This window comes from Hyposmocoma kahamanoa, unplaced genomic scaffold (genome assembly GCF_003589595.1).
Source record: "Hyposmocoma kahamanoa isolate Upper Pololo Valley unplaced genomic scaffold, ASM358959v1 100021, whole genome shotgun sequence".
Classification (NCBI taxonomy): domain Eukaryota; kingdom Metazoa; phylum Arthropoda; class Insecta; order Lepidoptera; family Cosmopterigidae; genus Hyposmocoma; species Hyposmocoma kahamanoa.
In genome coordinates this window covers 19,657,488-19,681,233 of record NW_020653200.1, presented here as the reverse complement: position 1 = coordinate 19,681,233, position 23,746 = coordinate 19,657,488, and the positions used below count along the sequence as shown (strand labels likewise).

Below are 23,746 nucleotides of genomic sequence, written 5' to 3'. Positions count from 1 at the left end.
TTATTTATTTATTTCAGGCAACTAGGACCCATAGATACATACCTTACGGACTAACATACATATAATATAACAATAATATAATAAAACAATAACAGAAATATTAAATAAATACCTTACGGACTAATCATAAATACAATATAACATGATAATAAACATATAACACTATTTATTTACACGTATGTACTTCGACGTGGGACGCAATGTGTGTGTCCGGTAGCCGTCCTCGGAAACGCCGGTACATAACACCCTTCGGCCAAAAGTCTTCTCTCATGAAGGTCGACAGGTGTTGAGTTGGTACTCGCACCACAAATGAATTAAAATTCACATTGTGGCGCGACTCCAACCGCTCGACCCTCAGGTTTGCGTTGGCCTTCACTCGCATGTACTCCACAATATCCGCAGACTTGGTGGAGTAATGAAGACGCGACACGTATAACAACGTCGTCGGTACCGCTGGACGCAATAAATGATTCGGGCCAGTCAGGGCGGTGCCACTAAGGTTTCGGCTGATGTTCTTCTTTTTCTTTTCCACCTTCCGAAAGCCGTCCTCGTCGCACTGATCAACTCGTCTCGGTGGTACTGACGACGCAGCTCCAGATACGAGTTTCTTTTTCGGTTTTCCCTTCATTGGCGGCCTGGGTTGTGGTTGTGAAGTACTGGGTCGGGCAGCGGCAACAGCTGCGTAATCACGTGAAGGGGTCGTCTCCGGTGGGGCGGGGTGCGGGGAAACGCGCGCGGCAACAGCGCCAGAGGTCGGTGACACATGCATGTGAGCCGACTCAAAACTGCTGAAAGAAGCATTTTGCGCCCCGCGACAAGTGTTCACGTTGCAGGCCTCAGGTGACCTACTTACCGAAGCCGCACTACTAAGTAATACAACTTGGGCACGCAACTCACTGATGGTGTTGTCTGAGGCCTCCAATTTACATTGAACTTCAGCAAGGCTTGCTTTTAGGGACGTGATGTCCTTCAGCAGCCTGGTGACGTCGACGTGGTCGAACGTGACAGGGGGCAGCTTATGCAGCTCCTTCGCCACGAATGCAGGCACGTCGTCTGGGTCGGTCTCCTTGAACAACGTAATGATGTCCTGGAGACTCTTCACTCCTCCATCTCTCCGACGAGACGGCATCTGCTCAGCTTTGCCAAACGTCCGGAAAAGCAGCGCTAAATGAATCTGAATCTGAATCTGAATCATGACTCACACTGAATCAGTCTTCTTCATAGTCTTCGCAACAAAGGTCATAATAGTACTTCTCTAGCTGTTTTTCAACCTGTCATATTTTTGTTTTCTTTATTTTTCATATATGTCTTTCGCCTTTTTACATTTGCTATTACCTTGTTCTTTTATTTTTTTTCATTTTTATTTTTCTTCTAAACGTTTGTATGGCGAAGCAGTCAAAATTTCACTTTTTTTAGTTCGGCGTTTTCTTGTTTGTTCTATATCTGATAGTGGAGCAAATTATATAGTAATTAGAACATTTTGTCAAAATAAGATTGTCTCCCTGCTAGAGAACTTGTATGGTTAAAAATATACTTGTCCGGTACTAAGGAATCAGATATCGTCCGAACGTAGGGACACACCATACCTAAGTAAAATTTCGATTGCAATAACGTTTATTAATATATTTGCCACAAAAGTATTTCAATGTAAAATGTACTTACCAATGATTAAAGAAAAGCAATACACGCAATGTATTCTCTCGAAATAGTAATTTATGATATTGCCAATATAGTCGATGCAACTGATTCCCACGCGAAATGTGTAACATGTCATCTGTAAATCGTCTCGAGCGAGACTAAGGCCTTTTACGCCGCGGGGGGTTTCTATCCGTTAAGTTTAACGTCTTTCTATAAACGGGAGCGAAAGAGCATTATTTCTTGTTTGGACTTAATCTGTCCGGTACGGTCTGTGCTGTCCAGCGCTAGGGGGATTCCCCCTACATCTATGTAGATTTAGGTGGTGGAGAACTTGGAGATTCGCAACACAGGTTTTTCCCTAGTGCAAACTCTAGCTCTCTCAAAGGAATCTTAATATTAAGTTTTTGTACCAAAACTTTTAACCTTTACAAAGATAAAGAGAGAAAGGTAGAGAGAGAGAGAGAGTAATAAATATTTTTGTATTTTTTGTATAATTTATGGCTCGAATATGTACGTGTCAGTATCATGTCGACAACATTCTGCAGTAGAGTACATGTTAGTTAACAACATGAAAAAAAAACTAAACACAAGCACAGTTATTTTGCACGATTTAACCTTCACCAAGTTTATTTTTTTATTATTATAGCAAATTAATTTATTTATATTTTTATTAATTATCATTTCAGAGCCTAATGGAGGTAACAAAGTTTTGCATGTTATATCTCGATACCTCTAATGAACAATATGCCACCTTAATTTTCGGACCTGATCTGTTTTTATTTTGTTGTTTGTTTCTAAATTTATTTTCACTTTTCAGCAATATTAGTAAATAAATATGGCTGTTTAAAAAACTAACAAAAAATGACGAAAAAATAGAGTAGGCATCGTGTTCATTGGAGGTATCGACAGAGAACAAATAAGTCATGAGAACGGACATCATCCGCTCCTCCCAAGCTTTAGACACCGCACCACGCCCCGCACATTGACTGAACGAGAACAAGGCTGTCAGCGAGCCGTTTTCGCGCTAAGACGGCTTTAAGATTTGAATAAAGTCTTCATTTACTCATTACGAAATTTGTACGTTAATATATAACATCATTTTACGTCACTATTTATAATGGTCGTGAATTGTGCTGTGTACGGCTGATTATAATCATCTGAACGGGATAAAGAGAGGAGTTTCTTTCGTTTTTTGAAAGATGAAACGTAGTAAGTAAATAACCTTATGTCTGAGACTCATTCAGTTATTGTTTTCTTTAGTGCAGAGTGCATAATACAGATTTATTGTATCAATATAATAAGACGCCATAACTTCGTGAGCTAGACAAGGGTTCTCGAATTTTCAATTTTTATTGACGATAAATATTACGAAGTGAATATACCTAATTATTAACTAGGTAATGATAAAGTTGAGCAAGCAAATTCAAATACTTTGGTTACCTTTTTTAAAGGTATCTGTCCAAAGTGCTTTTAATGTATATGTTTTAAATAAATTTTCAATATTATTCTAGTTAGTGAATTAATGAAAAATATAATATTATATCGATATAAATACGTAATGAACATTATATGTATAATATAATAATCCTAATATAATATAATATAATATTAGGATTTCATAATAGAATTATAGATAACAGTTTGCGTTAGATTTTTCGTTGTTGCCGCTCTGACCACGTAACGTAATAGCTCGAGCAAGTGATGGGTAACCCTGGCACTTCACGCACATATTTGCGCGTGTACAGATAGCGCCTTGCTGTATGTAGCAGTATAGGTAAATAATTTTCGAACGTTGTATGGAGTGTCCGGGGTTGTGGTATCGATCTATTTAAAAAAGGCGAGATTAACATATTGCACTTCAAGGCATATTTAATAAATAAAATATTTTATTTGTTTTTTACATTAATGTTGTATAACATTGTATTGTGTGTTATAATTTTATTGTACTGTTATTAAAAAATCTCACCTGTTCATTGGCAATAACGCTTTCAAAGTGTCTCATAAGCCAGCTGAGGAGACTGTAGTTACAGCTTGGTAGTCTGCTGATCAGTGTAAGCATGGAGGCTTCCCGCTGAGGCTCAGCGATGGCCGTCGCTTGCTCGAATTGACCATGTAGCTCTTGTGTCAGTATTGAATCCGGTAGCTCACTGGAACAAATAGTAGAAAATAAACATCGAACTTAGATTTTTGCGATTGCCTGGATAATTGTGGACTGAAATGAAAAGGAAATTATTTTTTCGAATTTAAATCAATAATTCTCAAAATGAGTAATTTCAAGTTAGTTTTCTCTACATAATTTCGGTGACAATTTTTATTATTCTAGAATGTTGTCGTGAAATATTATTTAATATTCGAGTGTAATAACCTGCAGTATTATTTCATATCTCACGATACTTAAAAAATGCCACCGAAATTAGGCACACAAAACTAACTTGAAAATTACCCACATTTGTTTTTACGGGCTTTTTGCTGGTCCTACGATGACGGCTGACTGGTTTCTTAACAATAAGCACACATACTTAGAACCGAAAAAAATATACTTTTATTTCTAGTGGCAAATAGAGACATTTATTTTACAATGTTTCAGCTGCAAAATTTGTTGTGAATACGATTTATTAGATTTTCTTTTAATCAAAGATAGGTCAAAGGTCCGTATATACATAGAAATCAAGAGAGTGCCAAGTGGTTTCTAATGTGTACAACACTTTTGAACAATAGTGCGCAACTCCATTATTCAATCAACTAAGAAAAATATCTAGGTATAGCCGTGATGTCACGCCCTAACTACAATCTGTGTATTTACGGATCTACGAAAAGCTCATGTTTGACCATAACCTGTCTTGCTGGAAAGTGCAAGATGTGAACGAAAGTAGTACAAGTTAAGCGACTTTTATTTACCTAATAAAGCTCTTGAGCATTGCGCAGGCGACGGGTACGTCCCAGTGATACGGGAATGTGTCTAAACGGTCCGTGTAAAGTTTACGCAACTGTTGAAATTTGATCTTGTCAGCTTCCGAGCGGTAGATTTGAGTAGACTTGAGTCCATGAGCCTGGAAGTTTAATATTGCCTATTTAGGAACACTTAGATTACAACAATATTTTTAATGAGCATTGGATGTAAGCTTTAAAGAGACTTGTGTGTATGTACCAATGGCGAAGGTTAAATAATGTGAAAGAGAGAGTAAGACATTTTTAATTTATTTATTGCATAACGTGGATACTAAATCCTTTATTCTGAAACATTATAATTATTTCCAAAAAAAAAACATGCAGACGCTTAGAACAAATTCTACATAAGAGGTTAATTTACACAAAAGAAAGTTTTCTTTTTGCTGTGATAGCAGCTAAAACCCTATTCATTTCCATTACACGTATTTTTTTGTAATTCAACGCCACTTAGTCAATTTGGAAGACTAATATTGAAACAGTTAAAGCTGTTATGTTGAACGTACTTGGAAAATCATGTCATAATTTTTGAAATAGTAGCGTTCGCATTGTTTTGTTGATCTTTTAGTTACATCATTTATTTCCAACAAGTTACAATATTTGTCATTGTACAAGGAAAAATCTCACAAGCCCATAAGTTACCTTCGCAAAGCAGCTTAACTGTAAATACAATTCGCTACAGGGTCGCCAGAGCAAAGGGTTGATCTTAAAGTCCAGTCGCAATTGGTTGTATAATTTATTGAATACCATGAAGAGATTTACCTCTCCGCCTACGGTTTCCGAAGCACTACGTAAATAGCAAAAAATAGTTTGCTGGACTTATGAAAACTGGTCACCCTACAAATGTCGTTTTACTCCGTCTTCAAAAAGACAGACTATAGTATAATACAATAGGTTATTCGCAGTACTTATTCTAGTCGGACAAAGTTGCGGGCACCAGCTAGTATAAAATATGTTTCAGTTCGTAATATCCGTTTCAAATTAAGTGCGCTCGATATCCATTCATAAAGGAGAATAATAGCACAATTATTGATTATAACTAGGCATTGTAAAAATACCTGATATCCAACACTATACCAAAGCGGAGAAAAGTGAAACCCTGATAGGATTTCGTTTCGTTGTTCTGACAACTCTTTTTCGACTAACGAAAACAACGGAGTGTTCGTTGACTAACCATATCTCTTCGATTTGGTTACAAATACGGCATTTCGTCGTAATATCTTTAACAAAGATACATCAACGTCGCAAGCAGTCATAAAGACAATTTAACATTTATAGCATAGTATTATTACAAATATGCAGTAGCATATATTATGTACCTATTTGTATTTGAATGTGAGTTGCAAATGACATACTAATCGTTATTAGAGAATAAGTTGGGAATATACTTAGATCTGTACTTGGACACTTTCAACACTTGTATTGCTTACTTAGTTAGTACTTATAAAGTTAGTTCATTAAATAAATGTCATCAAATCTGTGATTGTTATAATCAAATATCGATTGAATTTTGAACATAAAAAGTAAATATTGTTTACATATCGCAAAATAATCCTGGATTTTTTTAACCCACTATGAAATTATGATCCACAAACAAACTTGAGAAGAGCGTAATTTTAATCCAAACATGAATTTTTACATTCGTCCGTTTCATAGTAGTATTTACGTCATCTATAATTTTACTTTCCAGTTTATAATCGTGTACGTAATGGAGCTTTAGAAAAAGACGATCGGCTGTTTACGGCTTTGTTGACGTCGTATTTGTCACTCATACCTGTCACACATTTTCTCGCTAATTTGTCAGTCGTTGAATGAAAGTAGCCAATTATAGGTGACAGTATTTTTAAAAAAACTGGATGTGTTACATTTAAGGCCTGCTATTGTACGCATCTTTATCGTCTCGTATACAATAAAAATTCTATTAATTGCAATAAAAATACAATAATACCTGAAGATAATCGATGCTGTCCCTCACGACGAGCGGCAATCCCGTGTCGTCATGACATCGTGACCTCTCGACTGACTGTTGGAGGGGTACTCCGAAGATGGGCAGCGCAACTGCAACGTATTAACAATTTCATTGTACTTTATTGAATAACAACATCAATCACGACGAATATGAAAAGCTGCCTCCGGATTTATATGCTTGTTGTTGAGTACCAATAACCGGCCGTATATCATAACTGCACACATTAGTCATGTACTGAACACCGCGCAAGATACACTTCTTCGTTTGTTATTACAAATAGTAGGATTGTTTGCCTTGACCGCACAAACTTTCGCTCTTACCGCCTACTGTAAAGCCGTTTATAAAAGGATTCATTATATTTGATTTTTTTCCGTGGAAACAGTAACAAAAACAAAAATCAAGAGTATACTAAAAGAAAGTGTACGTGTGATGAATAAAAATATACGTTATAATAGCTGTTATCTTTAACCTTGGTTAAGGTTTATTTTGTTTCGGCAATGAAACAGATAATGGTACTTGATGTTTCACGGTTTATCGAGGTGTTTATGTGAAGGAATATGGCGTGAATAGGAACACGTAAAGGAATATGCGAATTAACAGTGCATTGAATACATATTGAGGTAAACATAATACATATACAACAAATTTTCAACAAACCGTAACTTCTAATCTTAAATGTAACTAGATTGCAAACAATAAAAGCTAACGAAGGCATGAGTTATACTAAAAACGGAACCGACGTAAAGAGAGTGACTCAAAATTAACAAAATTAAACCTGTTTGACCTCGTTCTAATACCGCGAGTGTCCGTTAAAGATGTAAATCCTAGAGACGATGACTTATTTTGTTGCAAATTTTATGACAAACTATCCTTTAGTGAAGAGACCTCTGCTGTAAGATTTTGTAACATAAACTCTTGTATTTTAATTATCAATAAATGACCCGTGTCCAACCGGTTCGTCGGTAATAATCAAGCCAGTATGAAAAAAAAACGGTATTTTTAAAAGCGAAAGAAGATAAATTATTTCCTGTTCCTACACTATTTAAGATTTTTTAGACCAAATTTTAGGGCTTTGTGTCGAATAATGTCTCTACAATGTCATAAATCCTAATAAAAACCAGAAATTTTATAGATATTCTAAAAATGGCGATAACTTCCATACTACTAAAGATAGCCCAATTTTACACCTATTATTGAACAGGTAATATGACCTATTCGACAGTTTTTTAGATCTCACAGTCTGGGACACCCAATTTTGGAGTAAAATCATTAAAGACAATCATATGTTTTATCTTTTCAGGGACAATGAAGGCCACGAATATTTTGTATCGGAAAAGCAACATTCCACTGAAATACAATGGGTAAATATAAATACGTGCATGCTTGGTACTAGAAAGTACACGTTGGTATATATATACTTCTATACTTGGAAGTGCGCCTTGGACTATGGCTTGATATACCCTTGATAGTTGAACGTGCGCCTTGGACTATGATTTCACAAAGTATTGGTAGTGAGCCTTTGTATTGACTAGCTGTTATTACAAAACCTTACTTAACGTCATTTCACGATTTTGGTTCAAATATCGTGTAACTTAAATAAAAATGGTCATTGTATTGAACATCTAAGACTAGAGGTCTTAAAATTATACAATACGAGTCAAATAGTGTAGCAATGTACACTTGTCGTCTATGAGTAGTAACATAACAAAATCAAAGCGATTGTGAAGTATACCACAATGACTTCATTGTAATAATTATTTATAAAAATTCTATTTACAAACCTTTTAATTGTTGACAAGAGCATTTAGGTCGCACTGGTTCGTTAGGGTTGGGTCGATTTGAGAATAAACAATGCGCCCGGTGCCATATGGCATAGCATAATAATTACCATGTCAACTATGACATTGATATCTGTGTTACGGTGAAGAGGAGACTTCATTAATAGGCAACACGTCAGATGTACCCGCAGGTGCGGTCTATACAATTGAGAGTATCAGTATAAAAGTTGTCTAACCCACATCTAAATTGTTTTTCTACAATATTATTTTAAATGATACCAGAATAAAAAAATATCTTATATTTGGACGTGTTTTCAAATAATATACGCGCCTCCACGCTGAGCAAGCACATACTGCAACTATATTATTTTGTTTAAAATAAAAATAAAAATATATGATTACTACGTAGGGCATATTATGATTGCTATGCACAAAATGAATTTGGCTAATTTTAATTCCTCTTTATATACATTTCATAGGGTTATACCACTTTTGCGTTGATAGCCTCAATTTTTTTATTATTTTATCGATTACGGAGTATTCTTATGCAATTAATGATATTGAATTTTATTGCATAAATACTCAACTTGCCTCAGATTAAATTCTCTAATTTGACATCAGGCTAAAAATGATTTTTAGGTATAAATTAAAAAAAAAAGTTCATAATTAGTCAGAATAGTCATTTGACTATTCGGCATGGTTCAGTATTTACTGAACCATGCCGAAATAAAATAACAATTCATAGTATACCACAGAATCAATACAATTAGTTCGTAACTAATTTACTTAAAACTTTATTTATTTATTAACTAATTTTCACATATAAGGTGAGAAATACAGTAGACAGTAATGACTGTGAACTTTGTCATTTGTCAACAAGATTATTTAGATAAAATAACTAAAGACATAAATGTCGAATAGACAAGGTTGGTGCTGGTAGGTTTGTCAAAGTAATAGCACTGGTATCACATCATCCGTATCAAACATCCGGAATCCTATACGAAATTTGTTTTTAATATACGCGCGGTATGAGGTAAATCTACTGACATTGTTAGATAACTGTAACATGTAAAATGATATATAGGCAAAGAAATATATATAAATACGATATAGTACGCAAAAATATATCGACTAAGGACAAATGACGCAGAGCTTCGAAACGCGGTCGTTAACGAGATATTAACATATATTTTGGTCAAATGGGTATGAACATTTAGTATGGAACAGCTGGTATTTTTTTCGTAATTTCAGAGGAATTCTCATAATAAAAGTACGTTTTTACTATGAGAATCCCTCGGAAATTGAGCTTTTTTAAATTTTTTGAATTGTTTTTGATAATTAAAAGTTACAAAAAGGGGAGATTTTAGATTTATTCTCACTCGTCAATTATTCTCGAAATGTATGACAGTTGCCGGTGCCCTCCATGTCAATTACTACGAGCACGATGGGCAAGTACAGTATAGCTGACATGTATAATTATAAGACATCTTTGTCACACCATACACTTACCTCCAAGAGTGAATATCTCTTCAAATGGAATACCAGAAGTCACGGTTGATGGCACCTTCGTCAATTTCTTGTCCTTCTTATCTTTGTCCTTTTCTTTGACTTTATCCTTATCTTTTAACTTTTCCTTATCTTTATCTTTAACCTTTTCCTTTTTCTCATCCTTTAGTTTTTCTTTTGATTCTAATTTGAATTTCGCCTTCTCCTCTTTCTCCTGGGGGTTAAAGTATAAGAAATATAATAACATACTGTGCAATTATAAAATCAGTATTAGCATTTGTTTTTTTGTTTCAGCTATTTTCATTTCTCCATGTTGAGGTTTGATTGAAATGAATATTTAAACTGAAAATGTATATTTGTTAAAAATGTATTAAAAGTTCATGTTCCGTGAAAGGGCTACATAAGTATTAATATACTTATTACTACTTATGACCTACTATTTAGTTTTTCTCCAACTACTATTATTATATTCACACATTTCAAAAAGAATCGCCACTTTTACAATTCAACTTACGATTTAACAACAATAACTCTGCGGAATAGACACCATTTATGCAATTGTGCATAATAAAATTCGCATAATATAATCCTGACACAGCCCTAAGTCGAAAAAAACAACAACTAAACTATCAATACATAAAGCGAAATACAAATCAAATAAGCATTTAAGTTGTGTAAACAAATATCACCTTAGTAAAAACACTCCGCAGGTGGTGCATGTCGCGGTATTAGCACGCAACTGAACCTAGTTTTTGTGTATTCGTATTTTCTGCTCATGAAGGTCGTATGTGAATTAGGAGCACAGAGAGTAGCTCGAGTATGTTTGTTTACTACACCTACTCCACAAGTGAAGAGATTTTTATGACTGATGATGACAAATTATTAAGTTACGATACCGGTACCTATTCGACATATCCCTGGGGACGTGGTTGTTATTTACTGGTTTGTAATCCGTGATCTAGTAGCGCCGGTATTAATTTTCATTAACTATTATCATAAGTACAAAGTTTATAACCACTTCGTTTATTAATTTGATATGGTTCCGGTAACAGTTACTAATTTACCGTAGAAGCGAACGTCACAAAGTGATGAAAATTCGATATTTAAGCAAGAGTGAGAATGTTCGAAATAATTCACGAGTGTATCAATATTAAAGTCACTTGTTCAAATCGATTGTTTAAATATCCGTCACAAATTCGAGTGTTTACAAAATTATATTGTTAAAAATGTATTTTATTTACGAACAAGTAATAAATATCTTATTTTTTGGTTTGTACACAGTACTTCACGCAAAGGAACTCGACGCAGCAGTGAAACGAGAAAAAATTGTCGCACTTCATTGGCTATACGACCACTATTTCATGACCTGCGACAGGTAAGAATTTCAATTAGTGTTTGACTAGCGCTCTTTAAAAAAAAGAGTCAAGTGTATGGGAATTATAAAATTACTACCTATTAAAATTAGTGTGAACATTTATTACTTTTTTTTATGAGCCTATATTGTCCCACTGCTGAACAAATTCCTCCCTTCCCGTCTCTCCACAGTTCTCTGTTTTGTGCCACTGAGATCCAGTCCTTTAGGTGCGCGTCTAGCTCGTCTCTCCATCGACGCATTGGCCTGCCGCATGGTCGTTCTCTACTTAGGGGATTCACTCTGTGGCGACCTTCGCCCACGACTCGTCTGACATGCGGCAGACGTGACCCACCCAATCCCATTTTAGTTTCCGGCTCGTTGGCCCACATCTACGATTCGTGTTTTGGAGCGCAGATAGTTCCTAATTCGGGCTGACAATTTTAATCCCAGGATGTTGCGCTCCATAGCTTGTTAGCAGACCCCAAGTTTGAACTTTTGCCGTGCTGTCAGTGACCATTTTGTGCGCCGTAGGTGAGGATGGGTAGAATACACACGTTCATGAGTTTTTTCTTGAGCGTGTGTGGTAAGTCGCATTTCACCATATGTTTCATAGACCAATAGCCCTTCTAGGCGTTTTCAGTGCTTCTTGTGATTTCAGCATCTTGTCTGCACTAAACGGATACTAAATGGCCTAAATACAAGTACTCATGCACATACTCATTCCCTCCATCCCCTACCTGTATTTTGTTCTCTGTGGAGTTGGTCATGAGTTTGGTTTTCGACCTGTTCATGCAGAGTCCAACCTTGAGGCTTGCGGTGTTGAGTTGGTTTAACATTGTGTCGAGTTCGGTAGCTGAGGAAGAGAAGAGAACAATGTCGTCGGCGAAACGTAGATTAGTCAATCTTTTTCCACCGACATCAATGCCCCTCCCTATCCAGCTGGGTGTTAGGTTAGTGTAAACATAATTAACAAAAATAAATAAATTTGTACATTTAAATGCCCCAAATATGTACGCGTAACATATGTAATTAATCTTAATTTAATAAAGCAAAATCATTTATAGTCTGTTTTGTTAAGACGGAGTAAAATGACGTTTGCATGGTTGCCAATTTTCGGATAATTTTAGATAGTTATGTAGATTTATCGACAGATTGTGAAAGGAGATAAATTAAAAAAAAAAATTACTATTAGTAAATGTTACGACGTTCTAAAGATGAATAATTGCGTTATCGCCATCTTTGATCATATTTTGACAGTAGACCCATTAGTAGGTATCAATTCGTGAAGCACAGACACACATTCGTATTCTAATGCAAATTATTGCCCTATTGTAGACTACAATTAAGTACAAATAAATAATCCGCGTAAAAGCGACGGTAGGTACAAGTAGCAACGGAAACATTTACAATCCTCTATGTCTATACATACATATATGGATATTTAAATTTATTCGTAATCATTAGTATAACATAGAATTTGAGCTCTAACGAAAATCCGGTATTTGATGAGTTTGATTTTGGAGTAAATGCTGCTTTTGTGTAGTTGTGATAAATAACATTATCAAATTGCTTATTTTTTTTTTAATAAATTTGTTTAGATTAAAGTATAAACCTGGATGGAGTCCTATTGGCACATTTTACTAAAACAATCATTTATACGCCAGTCAATGAAACAAGTTTGGCTATTTATTGCGTAAGCGTAATCAACGTTCAGTCGACAATAGGCAATATTCAGTAGGCAATAGTAGTTGGAATATTTATCAACTGCAGTCACTAGCTGATTATGAACTGGCAACACTTTTGCGGAATTAATTGTCATTTTAGTCCGTTCAACTAATAGAAACATAATTTAAAGCTGGCTATTAAGTAGCAGTACATTACATACTTTTTTAAATGGAGTTTTTATGCATCTCTGTTACAAAATAAGATTACTAGTTATTCTAGCTGTTGGGTACTAAAATTTATATTCAGTTGTTCACTAAGAATGATACAATGCATGATGATATAATGCACTATACATTTATTCATTAAATTATCGAAAAGTTTTTACGCAGATACAGATACCTCATCTCTAGCAGCTAGCTAGATGTGGTGTAATGAAGTAACCTTTCCACGTTGTCGTAAAAATTAATGAATTAAAATATATATATTTCCCCGCTCATTTCACACAAGTAATTACAGGGCACTCAGAAAATTTTGTGAAAAAATGTTTTTTTGTATGAAACACTGACCAGTTATTAGTTATTTATTTTGAAAATACGTTTATTTACTAGTAAAAACCCAAATGTTTCAATTTAAAATTTGCCTCTATATGTTTTACGAGTCAATTTGAAAAATAGTCTCTCCATCGTCGTTTATGAATAAAGGTCCCTCTAAGGCAATCGTGTGCCGTGTACGTATGAGAAACGAAGAAAAAATGGTCACCCTTTGCAGTGAAAAATTTAATTGAAGAGAATAGGCGAATCACATATTGCAGAGATTCAGCGCATATTACAGATCGGATCGGGAAGTGTTCATGATATTCTACACGAGGACCCGCGTGGAATGGTGCCGTAATCGGATCGGGAAGTGTTCATGATATTCTACACGAGCACCAGTGTGGAATGGTGCCGTAACATGATTGCTAAGCTTGAGGCAGGCTTATATTGGCGCGTTTACGATAATATTACAGGTTAAGAATCTTATATTTATCAATACGATCCAGAAATGACGCGCCAGTCGACGGCTTGGCAGTTTCAAATCGAGCCAACGCCTACCACAATTAAACGATCGAGAAGTGCAAAAAAGATTTTGATAGCTAGTTTTTTATTTTTACGAAATAAAAGTTGCATTAATACCGAATAGTATACCGCCAAATGTTTGCCAGAAGTGTTCAATGTTATGAGTAATACCGCGAACATCACCATGGCAACGCGTTCGCGCACTCGGCGCTCAAAACGAAGAACTTCCTGGACAGTACACTGGCTAAAAAGATTAAATTTAAAAAAATTATATATCCTTAAAACATTTTTTACTTTCGCAATATTTCCGAGTGTCCCACATATTAACTTAAACAAAGACCATTTATTTAAAAGCGAGGCTTACAAAAACGAAGTTATGAAGTTATAATGAGTTTATGGAATAAGTAAATGAGTGCACGTTGCAAGGTTATGTGGTTGGTTATATTGTGTAGATTTTTATGAACTTTATTGATTTTTAGTCATTGACTTACAAATAAATGGACGACGGGTCTAATACAAAAACTACGAAAAAAATGTCCCAAGTCAACCTATTTAAACGTAGTGACATGTCAAGGAATATGAAAAAGCTAAAACGTTGAATTTAAATTGTAATGTCATCGCAGTACTGTCTAATTTTGCTTGCTTAAAAGTGTACTTAGTATTGGAAACAAAAACATAGTTTTTATTGTACAAGAAGTTAAGGTCACAAAGTCACAGATCTTTCCAGGATGGTAGTGTTGCGGTCAGTGGCACGAGATTGTTCTGACAATGATTTTTTTGCGATGCTTAACTTACTGTTAACCCGACTGAAGTCAATTCAAAATGAAGGTTATTACTGTAGCAGGCGGCGAGAGACTTTATTTCCGTCATGGGGGATGATTCTGTGCCCTTGAGGTTTCTGTAATCTATATACAGGGCGCAGTAATTTCGTACAAAATAATAGTAAGATGCGGCGCATGCGATTCGTACTGTGCGGTTTAAAACGCATTCACTTTTAAAAGAGGTATTTATTGTGCCAATATATTAACTCGGGTTCGTATGGCCTCAGATAAATTTAGTCTATATATTTTATCTTCAAAATCCCTACCTTATGAATTATTTGTGTTTTCGTTGATAAAACTATTATTATGAATTCAAAATTCCTAATCGAGAAATCAATGCTGTCTTTTTTATATGTAAAATAGACGATGGTTTTCGGAAAACAGTAGGGCTAGCACGAAAACGCGCGACTTGCGCCAGAGCGACATAAAGCGCGAGATCACTATGCGAGAATAGCAGTATCTCGCACTCTATGTCGCATTCGCGTTAGCCACGTCCTGCCGTGCTAGTCCTACAGATACTGGGAGCCAATGTTTTGCCATAAGCGTCAGGCAATAAAGCAAAGAGTTTCGTGCGAATATGTGGAAAATCAATAACATAATGATGGAAAACTTTCTAGTAGTCCGAAATAGGAATAGTTAGGGTGGAAATACACTTATCAGCGGCGATCGAGAATTAGAAGCTTCGAGTCCACAAGAGAGTCGTTGCCAGTAATTAGTCTTATTATTTTTCGCTCCACCGAGTCGAAGGCAGCTAATGGTATAGGACAGAGCCGGCACAAAATAGGTAGAACAGTACACAACCGAATTTATGTTACTCATAATGTCCCAGCACAGAATATTATTAAGTTGTAACAACAAAACATGATTTATAATATTAGTCCGGGACGGGAATCACAAAGTGATGTTGTATATACCCGATATAGTGGTTCACACATAATAAAAAATCTATTTATCTTTGCCCTAGTCATGCTCCTAATTAAGATTTTGATTTGTTGTGGTTGCTGTACTAATGTAGTCTACCATAGTGGTAATGTAAACTTTAATTATCAAAGTGGGTTGTGAAAGAATCAAAGAATAAAAAAAATCCTACTTTGATTTCGAATCGGGTTTTGCCAGTAATGAAATTTTTGATTGAAATTTGTTTGAATGTTTTACGTTACATTGTACGAAACTTACAAACATTAATAATCAATAGTCAAATTAATTGATTACAAAGATATGACAAAAATAATAAAAACAACATTCTCGATTATTAAAAGGTACGATCTTGAGTATGCGATACTAAAAATGTTTTTTTTAAATATCATAAATTATATGAAGCAACATATTGTTTTGCATTTTTTATATTCAATATTTGTCTTGTTGTAAATTTGATATGAATCATATAATTCATGATGAGTAATTCCTAGATCTCAAGGAATTATTCAACTAGGTTTAAAAGCAAGAAGTAAAGGCCTAGTGGGACAGATCTAGGCTCCCTATTCAGGACCCCCAGTTCTATTCCCACTAACCCTGTGCCTGCATAGTGCCTCATCGTCTTTTTACATTCCAGTAGTACATCACTTGCTTTAATGGTGTAGGAAAATATCGCAACTCTTTGAAATTATGTGATGTCATGTTCAGGTTTTCATTGAACGCAGAGGAGTGGGATGTATATAGGATGACGATGATGATGAGATGATAATGATGATCAAAATGATTTATGCATGGAGTTACTATTTTTTTTACCAACATATGGTTATTGTTTTGATTAATCAAATAATGTTTTAAATAAAAAACATTATATGATTATTCAAACAAATTGAAGTTTATAAATAAAAAAAAGAAGGGCATTATTATAAAATGCATAAATAACATTACAAAAAACAAATACGAGGTCAATGGTTCGTAAAAACAATAGGAAGAAAACATAGCTAAACATTAAAACTCCAACTCAAATAGGTTCCTAATACATCATTGAACATGAAGTGTGTAAATACAACACAAACTTTATTCCCCTTAGTTTTTTTCAGTACTAGCTGCACAGTAGTTTCAATTCTCTCGTAAAGGGTTTACAGGTAAAAGTCTCCAGTATGTATATAATTAGACATACCCCAGTGCTCCAGTTTTGTACTGTCCACTAAAAAAGGTGTCTTACCTTATCCTTTTCTTTGAGTTTTTCTCGTTTCTCTTTTTCCTTTTTCTCTTTTTCTTTTTTCTCTTTTTCTCTTTCCCTCTCCCTTTCCTTTTCTTTTTTCTTTTCTTTTTCTGACAGTTCTTTCTGTTTTGTGGCGTCATCTAGTACTTTCTCTTTGTCACGGGACTTTTCTCTTTTTTCTTTACTTTTTGTAGGGAATTTGAATGATTTTGTTTTCTTTGACTTCGAAGGACTTCTGTTGGAATAAAGCTTATTAATTTACTTCCATAAATCACAAAATTATAACAATAAATTTGTATCTGACAGAGAGACATCATATACGGTTCTCCGTGATAGAATAAAAGTAGTATCTAACAATATATTGAAAAATACAACAACATTTTATAATTTTATTGTGCTGACTATACAGAGTTGTCCTATTTTATATGTCGCCACACGCCGACGTTATTCGTGCTAATGCATTATTATGCATTACTATACAGGGTGACAGGTAGAACGAGATAAATATTTAAAGAGGCGAATGAATAGCTGATACCCATAACGAATATGTAAAAAAATAACCTTATTTTTAAATAATTTTCTCTAAAGAAAATAATGCCTCTAACATTTTGTAATACTCTGCGCAAGATCGAACACGCAGCGAATGCCCGCTACCCTTACCGGCGCACGCTTTCCCACGGGTTTCGCACCCCCGCTCATTGAAGCGCCGGCCACTGGCTACCCGTTAGTATGCTTGCGCTCTTGTATTAGATGTGGGACGTTCGTCACGTATCAATATTTAAAAAGGCAAACGAGCCTTTTTAAATATTTATCTCGTTCAACCTGACACCCTCTATAATACATTAATTTCGTATCATAGCCTCAAAGCAAAAACATTTTTAAGATACGAGAAGTGTTGGCGAAAGTCACTGATTATATTAGTATACATCAAAAAACTACTTGGTCAATTTTATTTCGGTTATATTTACTGCTCAATTATAAATATATCTCTATCATATAACGCGTACTGTCGTCGGTCACATCGTCGCTTAACATCAGGTGAGATTGTGGCCAAGCGTGTGTCTATTATTTATTTAAAAAAGCCACAATGCACTGTTAAGGCCCTAGTCAGCGTTCTGATGCCATTTCTGTCCAGTGCCAGAATTAGTATTTAGCGCTGTGGGCAGCTGTTAGGGCTGTTTTGGCAGTGGGTTCTAACTGTGATCACTATGTCATCCGCATATCCTTGAGTGTCAATATTCAGTTCGGCCAGCCTATACACAAGCTGATCCTCAACAAAATTCCACAAGAAAGGACAAACACATCACCCTGCGGGCAGCCCCTTGCTGTGGAGGTCGTAAGCTGGTCCTCGTATAACGAGATAGTGGTCCTGCGGCTAAAAAGCATGTTTTGCACACATAGAGCAGTAGAAGACTACGCCTTTGCAGGTTAATCCCTTTACTAGTGTAGGAATAGGTGTATTGTCAAAACCATCCTCAATGTCTAGAAAGGCAGACAGTGCTATTGTTTGTCCTCAAATGATCTCTCGACCCTGTCAACAAGGAGGGCTGTCTCTGAGGATTTTCTACGTGTGTTGAATGTGGTGGGTAGTACGGTATATTAAGGACGAAGCCTTAACGTAATTGTCTAGTCTTTTGTCCATTACCTTCAGCAAGAATAAATTTAGCCAAATTGAGCTAAAGGACTTGGCAAGAGGGAAGTTTACCTGCACATTCAATGAAATTTTACAAAGCCCAGGTCCTTGCAAAAGAAGTCCGTTATCTATCCAGTATTACCTCTGATGAAAAATCCCAAACAGACATAAGACTGCAGTACTAATTAATATATTTAATTTATTCTAATTTCCATTATTAATTAATAATAAATTTACGTTAATAAAAATTCACATTGATCTAATAAAATAACTTATAAAACAATATAGCGTAAATTCGAATGTTTCTTTGTAAAATTAAAAATAAGGTATTTAATTAATAACTTTTGTAACTATAGTGGAAAAATAGGGTAGTTTGCATTAATATTATACATAACTGGTTGATGACTGTACCATCTCAGTCAACCGTGATAATGAGACCTGTAAAGGGCCCGAAATGTTGGTTTGTTTGAAAAAACAAATATACGAGATTTAAATCCGGAAGAATAGTTTCATTTCCTGTGTAACAATCTTTTTATTATATTTTAATTCTGTCTTTCTTTGGTATAAAGACAACTTTATACATTGCCTATCGCTTGGTATGTGCCCCCAGGCGAGACTGGTTCTGTATACCTTGACCTGGTACGGCAAGAGCACTTATGGGCATAAGCTAATAATACTGCATTAAGATGGGAGTAATACTCTCCTCACCTGAGGATTTATATGATATAAACGAGTATATGGCTCAAGCAACTTGTCGGAGTCTTATTATATTGGCAGCTCTGTTCCAGTCCACATTATGAGGTGTGTGTGGACGAGTCAATGTTTGGCTAGTGGACGAGTCACACAAGGCCCCTGGGAAGTGGGATGACATTAAAAGCTCAAGTATTTCTGTCGTAGAAATAGAGTAAGCCCCATCGGGTTTTTTAAACAGCCTTAGTTGATGAGTTGGCCTTGGCAGACACTTCGATTCCGTATTATTTATTCATTATCCATAACAACATACATTGTGTCGGAAAAAAGATTATAATGTAATGAAATTGTAATAATTATTCCAATTCATATTTAACAAACACATAACAAGTAATATGACTTATATAACAATGTCAAAATGCTACAATTAAATGTTACAATGTCAAAATTGGATAAATTCGTCAATATGATAGAATGATTTTTTCAGTAAGAAATGTTTCAAGGATTTTTTAAAAACATTTGGATCCGTTTCCATTTTTAAATCAAGAGGCAGACTGTTGAACACTTTTGATGTTTGATACCTTGGACTATGTTTTATAATATTTAATGTAGGTGCTATAAGACCACATCTGTCTTTACGTCTAGTCGCAAGCCGCTTTGACTCAGTAACCGAGTCATAATATTGAGCCGAACACCCAGGCACTCCTGTTAGCAATTCCAAAATATAAAGGCAAGGAACCGTTAAAATCGACAATTGTCCAAAATATGGTCTGCAAGACTCCCATGGAGGTAATCTAAGTATAGTTCGTATCGCTCTTTTCTGCAGAGTGAATGCCTTCTTTACATTGTAATCATAGCTATTTCCCCAAAACCTAATACTATACCTTAGATGTGACTCTACCAAAGCATGGTATACCGATTTTAAGTCCCAAATAGGCACCTCATCCCGCAGTGATCGTAGAGCATAACATGCTGAGCTTATTTTATTATCTAGTTTACTAATTTCTTCTTTCCAGTTCAGGTACGAGTCAATGTAAACTCCCAGGAATTTTACAGATTCTACAAGTGGTATTATTTTATTATTCATCTTGATTTCCATGCATTTGAGGTTTCTCGGTGTTGTTCTAAATAACAAAGCGTTTGTCTTGCTCGCGTTAATTAAAAGGTCATTACTTTTGAACCACATGTCAAATGCTGAAAGTACTTCATTCGTTTTAAGCTCAAGATCGTCTAGATTCTCGGCTGCAATGACAGCATTGGTATCATCAGCAAAGATGACTAACTTTACATCCGAGAATTCATTATCAATAAATTTGATTAGGTCATTCATAAAAATAATAAATAGGACCGGGCCCAAAACTGAGCCCTGTGGTATGCCTCTCTTCAAATTAACGGCCCCCGATTCATACCTTACCAGTTCCTCAGTCTCCACACCGCCTATCTCTACGAACTGGTATCTGTCACTAAGAAAAGATTGGAATAAATGCAATGCTTTTCCACGCACACCACAAAGCTCCAATTTTCTCACAAGAGCCACATGACTAACGGTGTCGAAAGCGGAACTCAGATCAAGGAAGAGTCCCGAAACTTTCTTTTTCTCATTTAGGAACACTATGACATCATCAATAAGGGTATGTACTGCATCCTTAGTACCTTTGTTCCTTTGATACCCAAATTGACGTTCATTTATGATGTTATGCTTTTCAAGGTGTTTAAGCAAGCGAGCCTTCATAAGCTTTTCAAATATCTTCGCTAATACTGGTAGCAAAGATATAGGTCTATAGTTCCTTGGATCAGTTCTTATGCCCTTTTTGTATATAGGAATTATCTTTGCTATTTTTAGTTGTGCCGGAAAAACACTCTGTTCGCAGCATCCGTCGTAGAACAGTGACAAAGGATATGCTAGGAGGTCTATGTTATCCTGGATAATGACAATGGGCATTTCATCATAACCAGCTGATTTCCTTTTTTCCATCTTCCTGACTATCGTCCGCACTTCTAAAGGAGTAATCGGCTCCCACTATGGAAATGTGCACCTTGAGGAGCATCTGCAATTTCCGCACAGAACTGCCTCCACTATTGCTTGACCTTGCCATAGGTTTCCCATTCCTTCATTCGCTTGACCCTATTGAAGAGGTTTTTTCTCTCAGCTTTTTGAGCTTCAAATTACACAACTGAAGCTACCTCATGCAGGTGGTTTCAAAAGATGGTATATTAGCCGAAGTTAGTCGAATATTAGTTATTAATTTCATAACACTATTTAGATACTTAACCGGACAGATGACTAATTTCCTTATAAAAGGCTAATTACACTTCATTCTGCAATAATGTCAGTAAAATATATATATATATATATATATATATATATATATATATATAAGTAAAATATTTATTAAGGGTCAGTGCTACTATTATTACTAGGGTGGTTTCTTTCAGGGCCTATGCATCCCCTCATCACTGCGACCATTGACTGATCTATTATTATTATTATTATTAGGGTGGCTTCATTAAGTGCCTATGTATCCCACTCATCACTGTGACCATTGACTGATCTATTGTGATCACCACTAAATACAGCACAGAGCCAAGGCCGAGAGCATTGAAAAACTGAAGGACTTTCCTGGTTCAGGCAGATTTAATGTCCTCTGGTTGTGGTATATGCCTTCCCAGTACGGAACTTCGTACACCCATCAGGGGTAGCATTAGGTGAGTAGATGAACGGGAGTTTCATACGCCTTGTGGCAGAATCTACATTCTCTATTATCTCTCTGCCCAATATTTGACATATGCTTGTTCAAGTCACAATGCCCTGTTAAGGCTCTTAACTGGGCATTGGCATATATTAAGGCTAAGGTTAAGTGAGCATTCTTATGCCATTCCTGTCCAATGACAGAGCTACTCAACAGTGTTTGGCCCTGCAGGCAGATATCAGGGCTTTTGAATGCTCAAGGTCCTTCCTCTGCAGATGCACTTCTCGGAAGAGGTGTGTGCTCTCATTTAGCAGAGTGAGCTTTGCCAGGCTGTATGCTATCCCTATGAAGGGTTCGGGTCCAATAAAGGTTTCCCTAGCACCAGCCTTTGCCAGTTCATCCGCTGATTCATTACCATCAATGTCAGAGTGGCCTGGAACCCAGCACAGGACCACTGTATTACTTTCCCTGAGAGTATACCATAGGAGCCTACCATCCTTCCAGGTGAGACTGTTAGTTTCCCAGTCCTCTCTTGTTGGAAATTCTACCTTTGTAGAGTTTTTTAAAGTTTTGTTTGGGAAGCATGACAACAGAAGTCATTCCCAGAACAGAGTGTTCCAGTTTGATGTAGGGTTATCCCTAAATATTTGACTACTGCAGAAAAACCCACAGCCCTGATACCAAAAATCGGTTTTGCTAACTTGTCTAGTTTCCGACTCCTGGTGAAGTCATTAATAGATAATTCATTATCTTGACATCACACAGAAACAGTGTTAAGTGCTCCTTTTGGCAGTGCCCTCAAGAGTCAGTAACTTCCTTATAATTTTTCTTTGTATTGACTGTATGTAATATACGTAACGCAAATAATAATAATAATGGAATTTATTTTATGTGTGTTCTTAAAATGACTCTTCATTACCCGACATTGAAACAGAGCTTAGAGGTTTTCAACTGATTGTGAAGATAACCATATGTCTAACAGAACATCCTTTAAATTTTTAAATGCTAATAGATCTTATTTTGCTAATAGTAAAGATAAATTTACTTAGTGTCTGTATCCTCCTCAGGAGAACTTTCTCCCTCAAGTGCAGCATAACCCCTGTCTTTCTTTTCTTTTTTGTCCTTCCGTCGCCCCAGTAAGTCTTTCTTGCTGGGTTTCTCGTGGTCTCCACCATCACTGACTGGAAGATATTATTTTTACATATTTGGTTATAGTGTTGCATACTAGTTCATGACATTTTAAAATTATGTACATAACATTCAGCTAAATTAAATGATTTGTAATTTACTTTAAGAAGATCCTGCGTAATATTGGCACAATATTGGGGTGTAATTATGATTTCGCTCTTATAGTGACGTGTTTTAGGACTGTTCAAGACATCATTGGACTTCTTAATAACAGATATTAATAAGGTTTTTAACTAATTATGATATATTATATTATATAATATTATGAACTAAATTAAAAGTGAATAAATGCCAATCGTGTCATTGTCATCTTGATGTAATACAAGGTTTTTGGGCTAAAATCTTAAAAACTACTTATAGAAAAAATCAAGACACTTACAATCGCTTTCGTTACTTTTACGTCCTGTTTCTGAGGCATATAAACCGGGAAAATCTTTCTCTACATCAGGACTTTCAAAATCCATATTTTATTCAGATTATTTACTTTCGTTACAAAAATCAACAAAATTACGTAGCGGTGAATTGGCTTTGGCTTTGATTTGATAATTATACAATGACGCCGCTAAACTTTAAGAGTAAACTACCGAGAGTATAAACTTTATTCTACTTGTGCGACTTTTTTTCAGCGATATATGAGCCAAATTTGTATAAAAAAAACACATCTGACTGCTGATAT

At 35.6% G+C, this 23,746-nt stretch overlaps 1 protein-coding gene across 1 annotated transcript in view; it reads right to left on the bottom strand.

Annotated features, from left to right (window-relative positions):
- LOC113228967 (ralA-binding protein 1) overlaps positions 1-23,589 on the bottom strand; it is a 27,994-nt gene extending 4,405 nt beyond the window's left edge. The window contains exons 1-7 of the mRNA XM_026462424.1: positions 23,450-23,589; positions 22,928-23,063; positions 16,870-17,104; positions 9,841-10,051; positions 6,533-6,642; positions 4,537-4,688; positions 3,605-3,785 (exon numbers count right to left, since the gene is read on the bottom strand). Coding sequence (XP_026318209.1) covers positions 3,605-3,785; positions 4,537-4,688; positions 6,533-6,642; positions 9,841-10,051; positions 16,870-17,104; positions 22,928-23,063; positions 23,450-23,534 — 1,110 coding nt within the window. The 5' untranslated portion in view covers positions 23,535-23,589. The remainder of the gene's footprint in view (positions 1-3,604; positions 3,786-4,536; positions 4,689-6,532; positions 6,643-9,840; positions 10,052-16,869; positions 17,105-22,927; positions 23,064-23,449) is intronic.
- Positions 23,590-23,746: the final 157 nt, after the last annotated feature.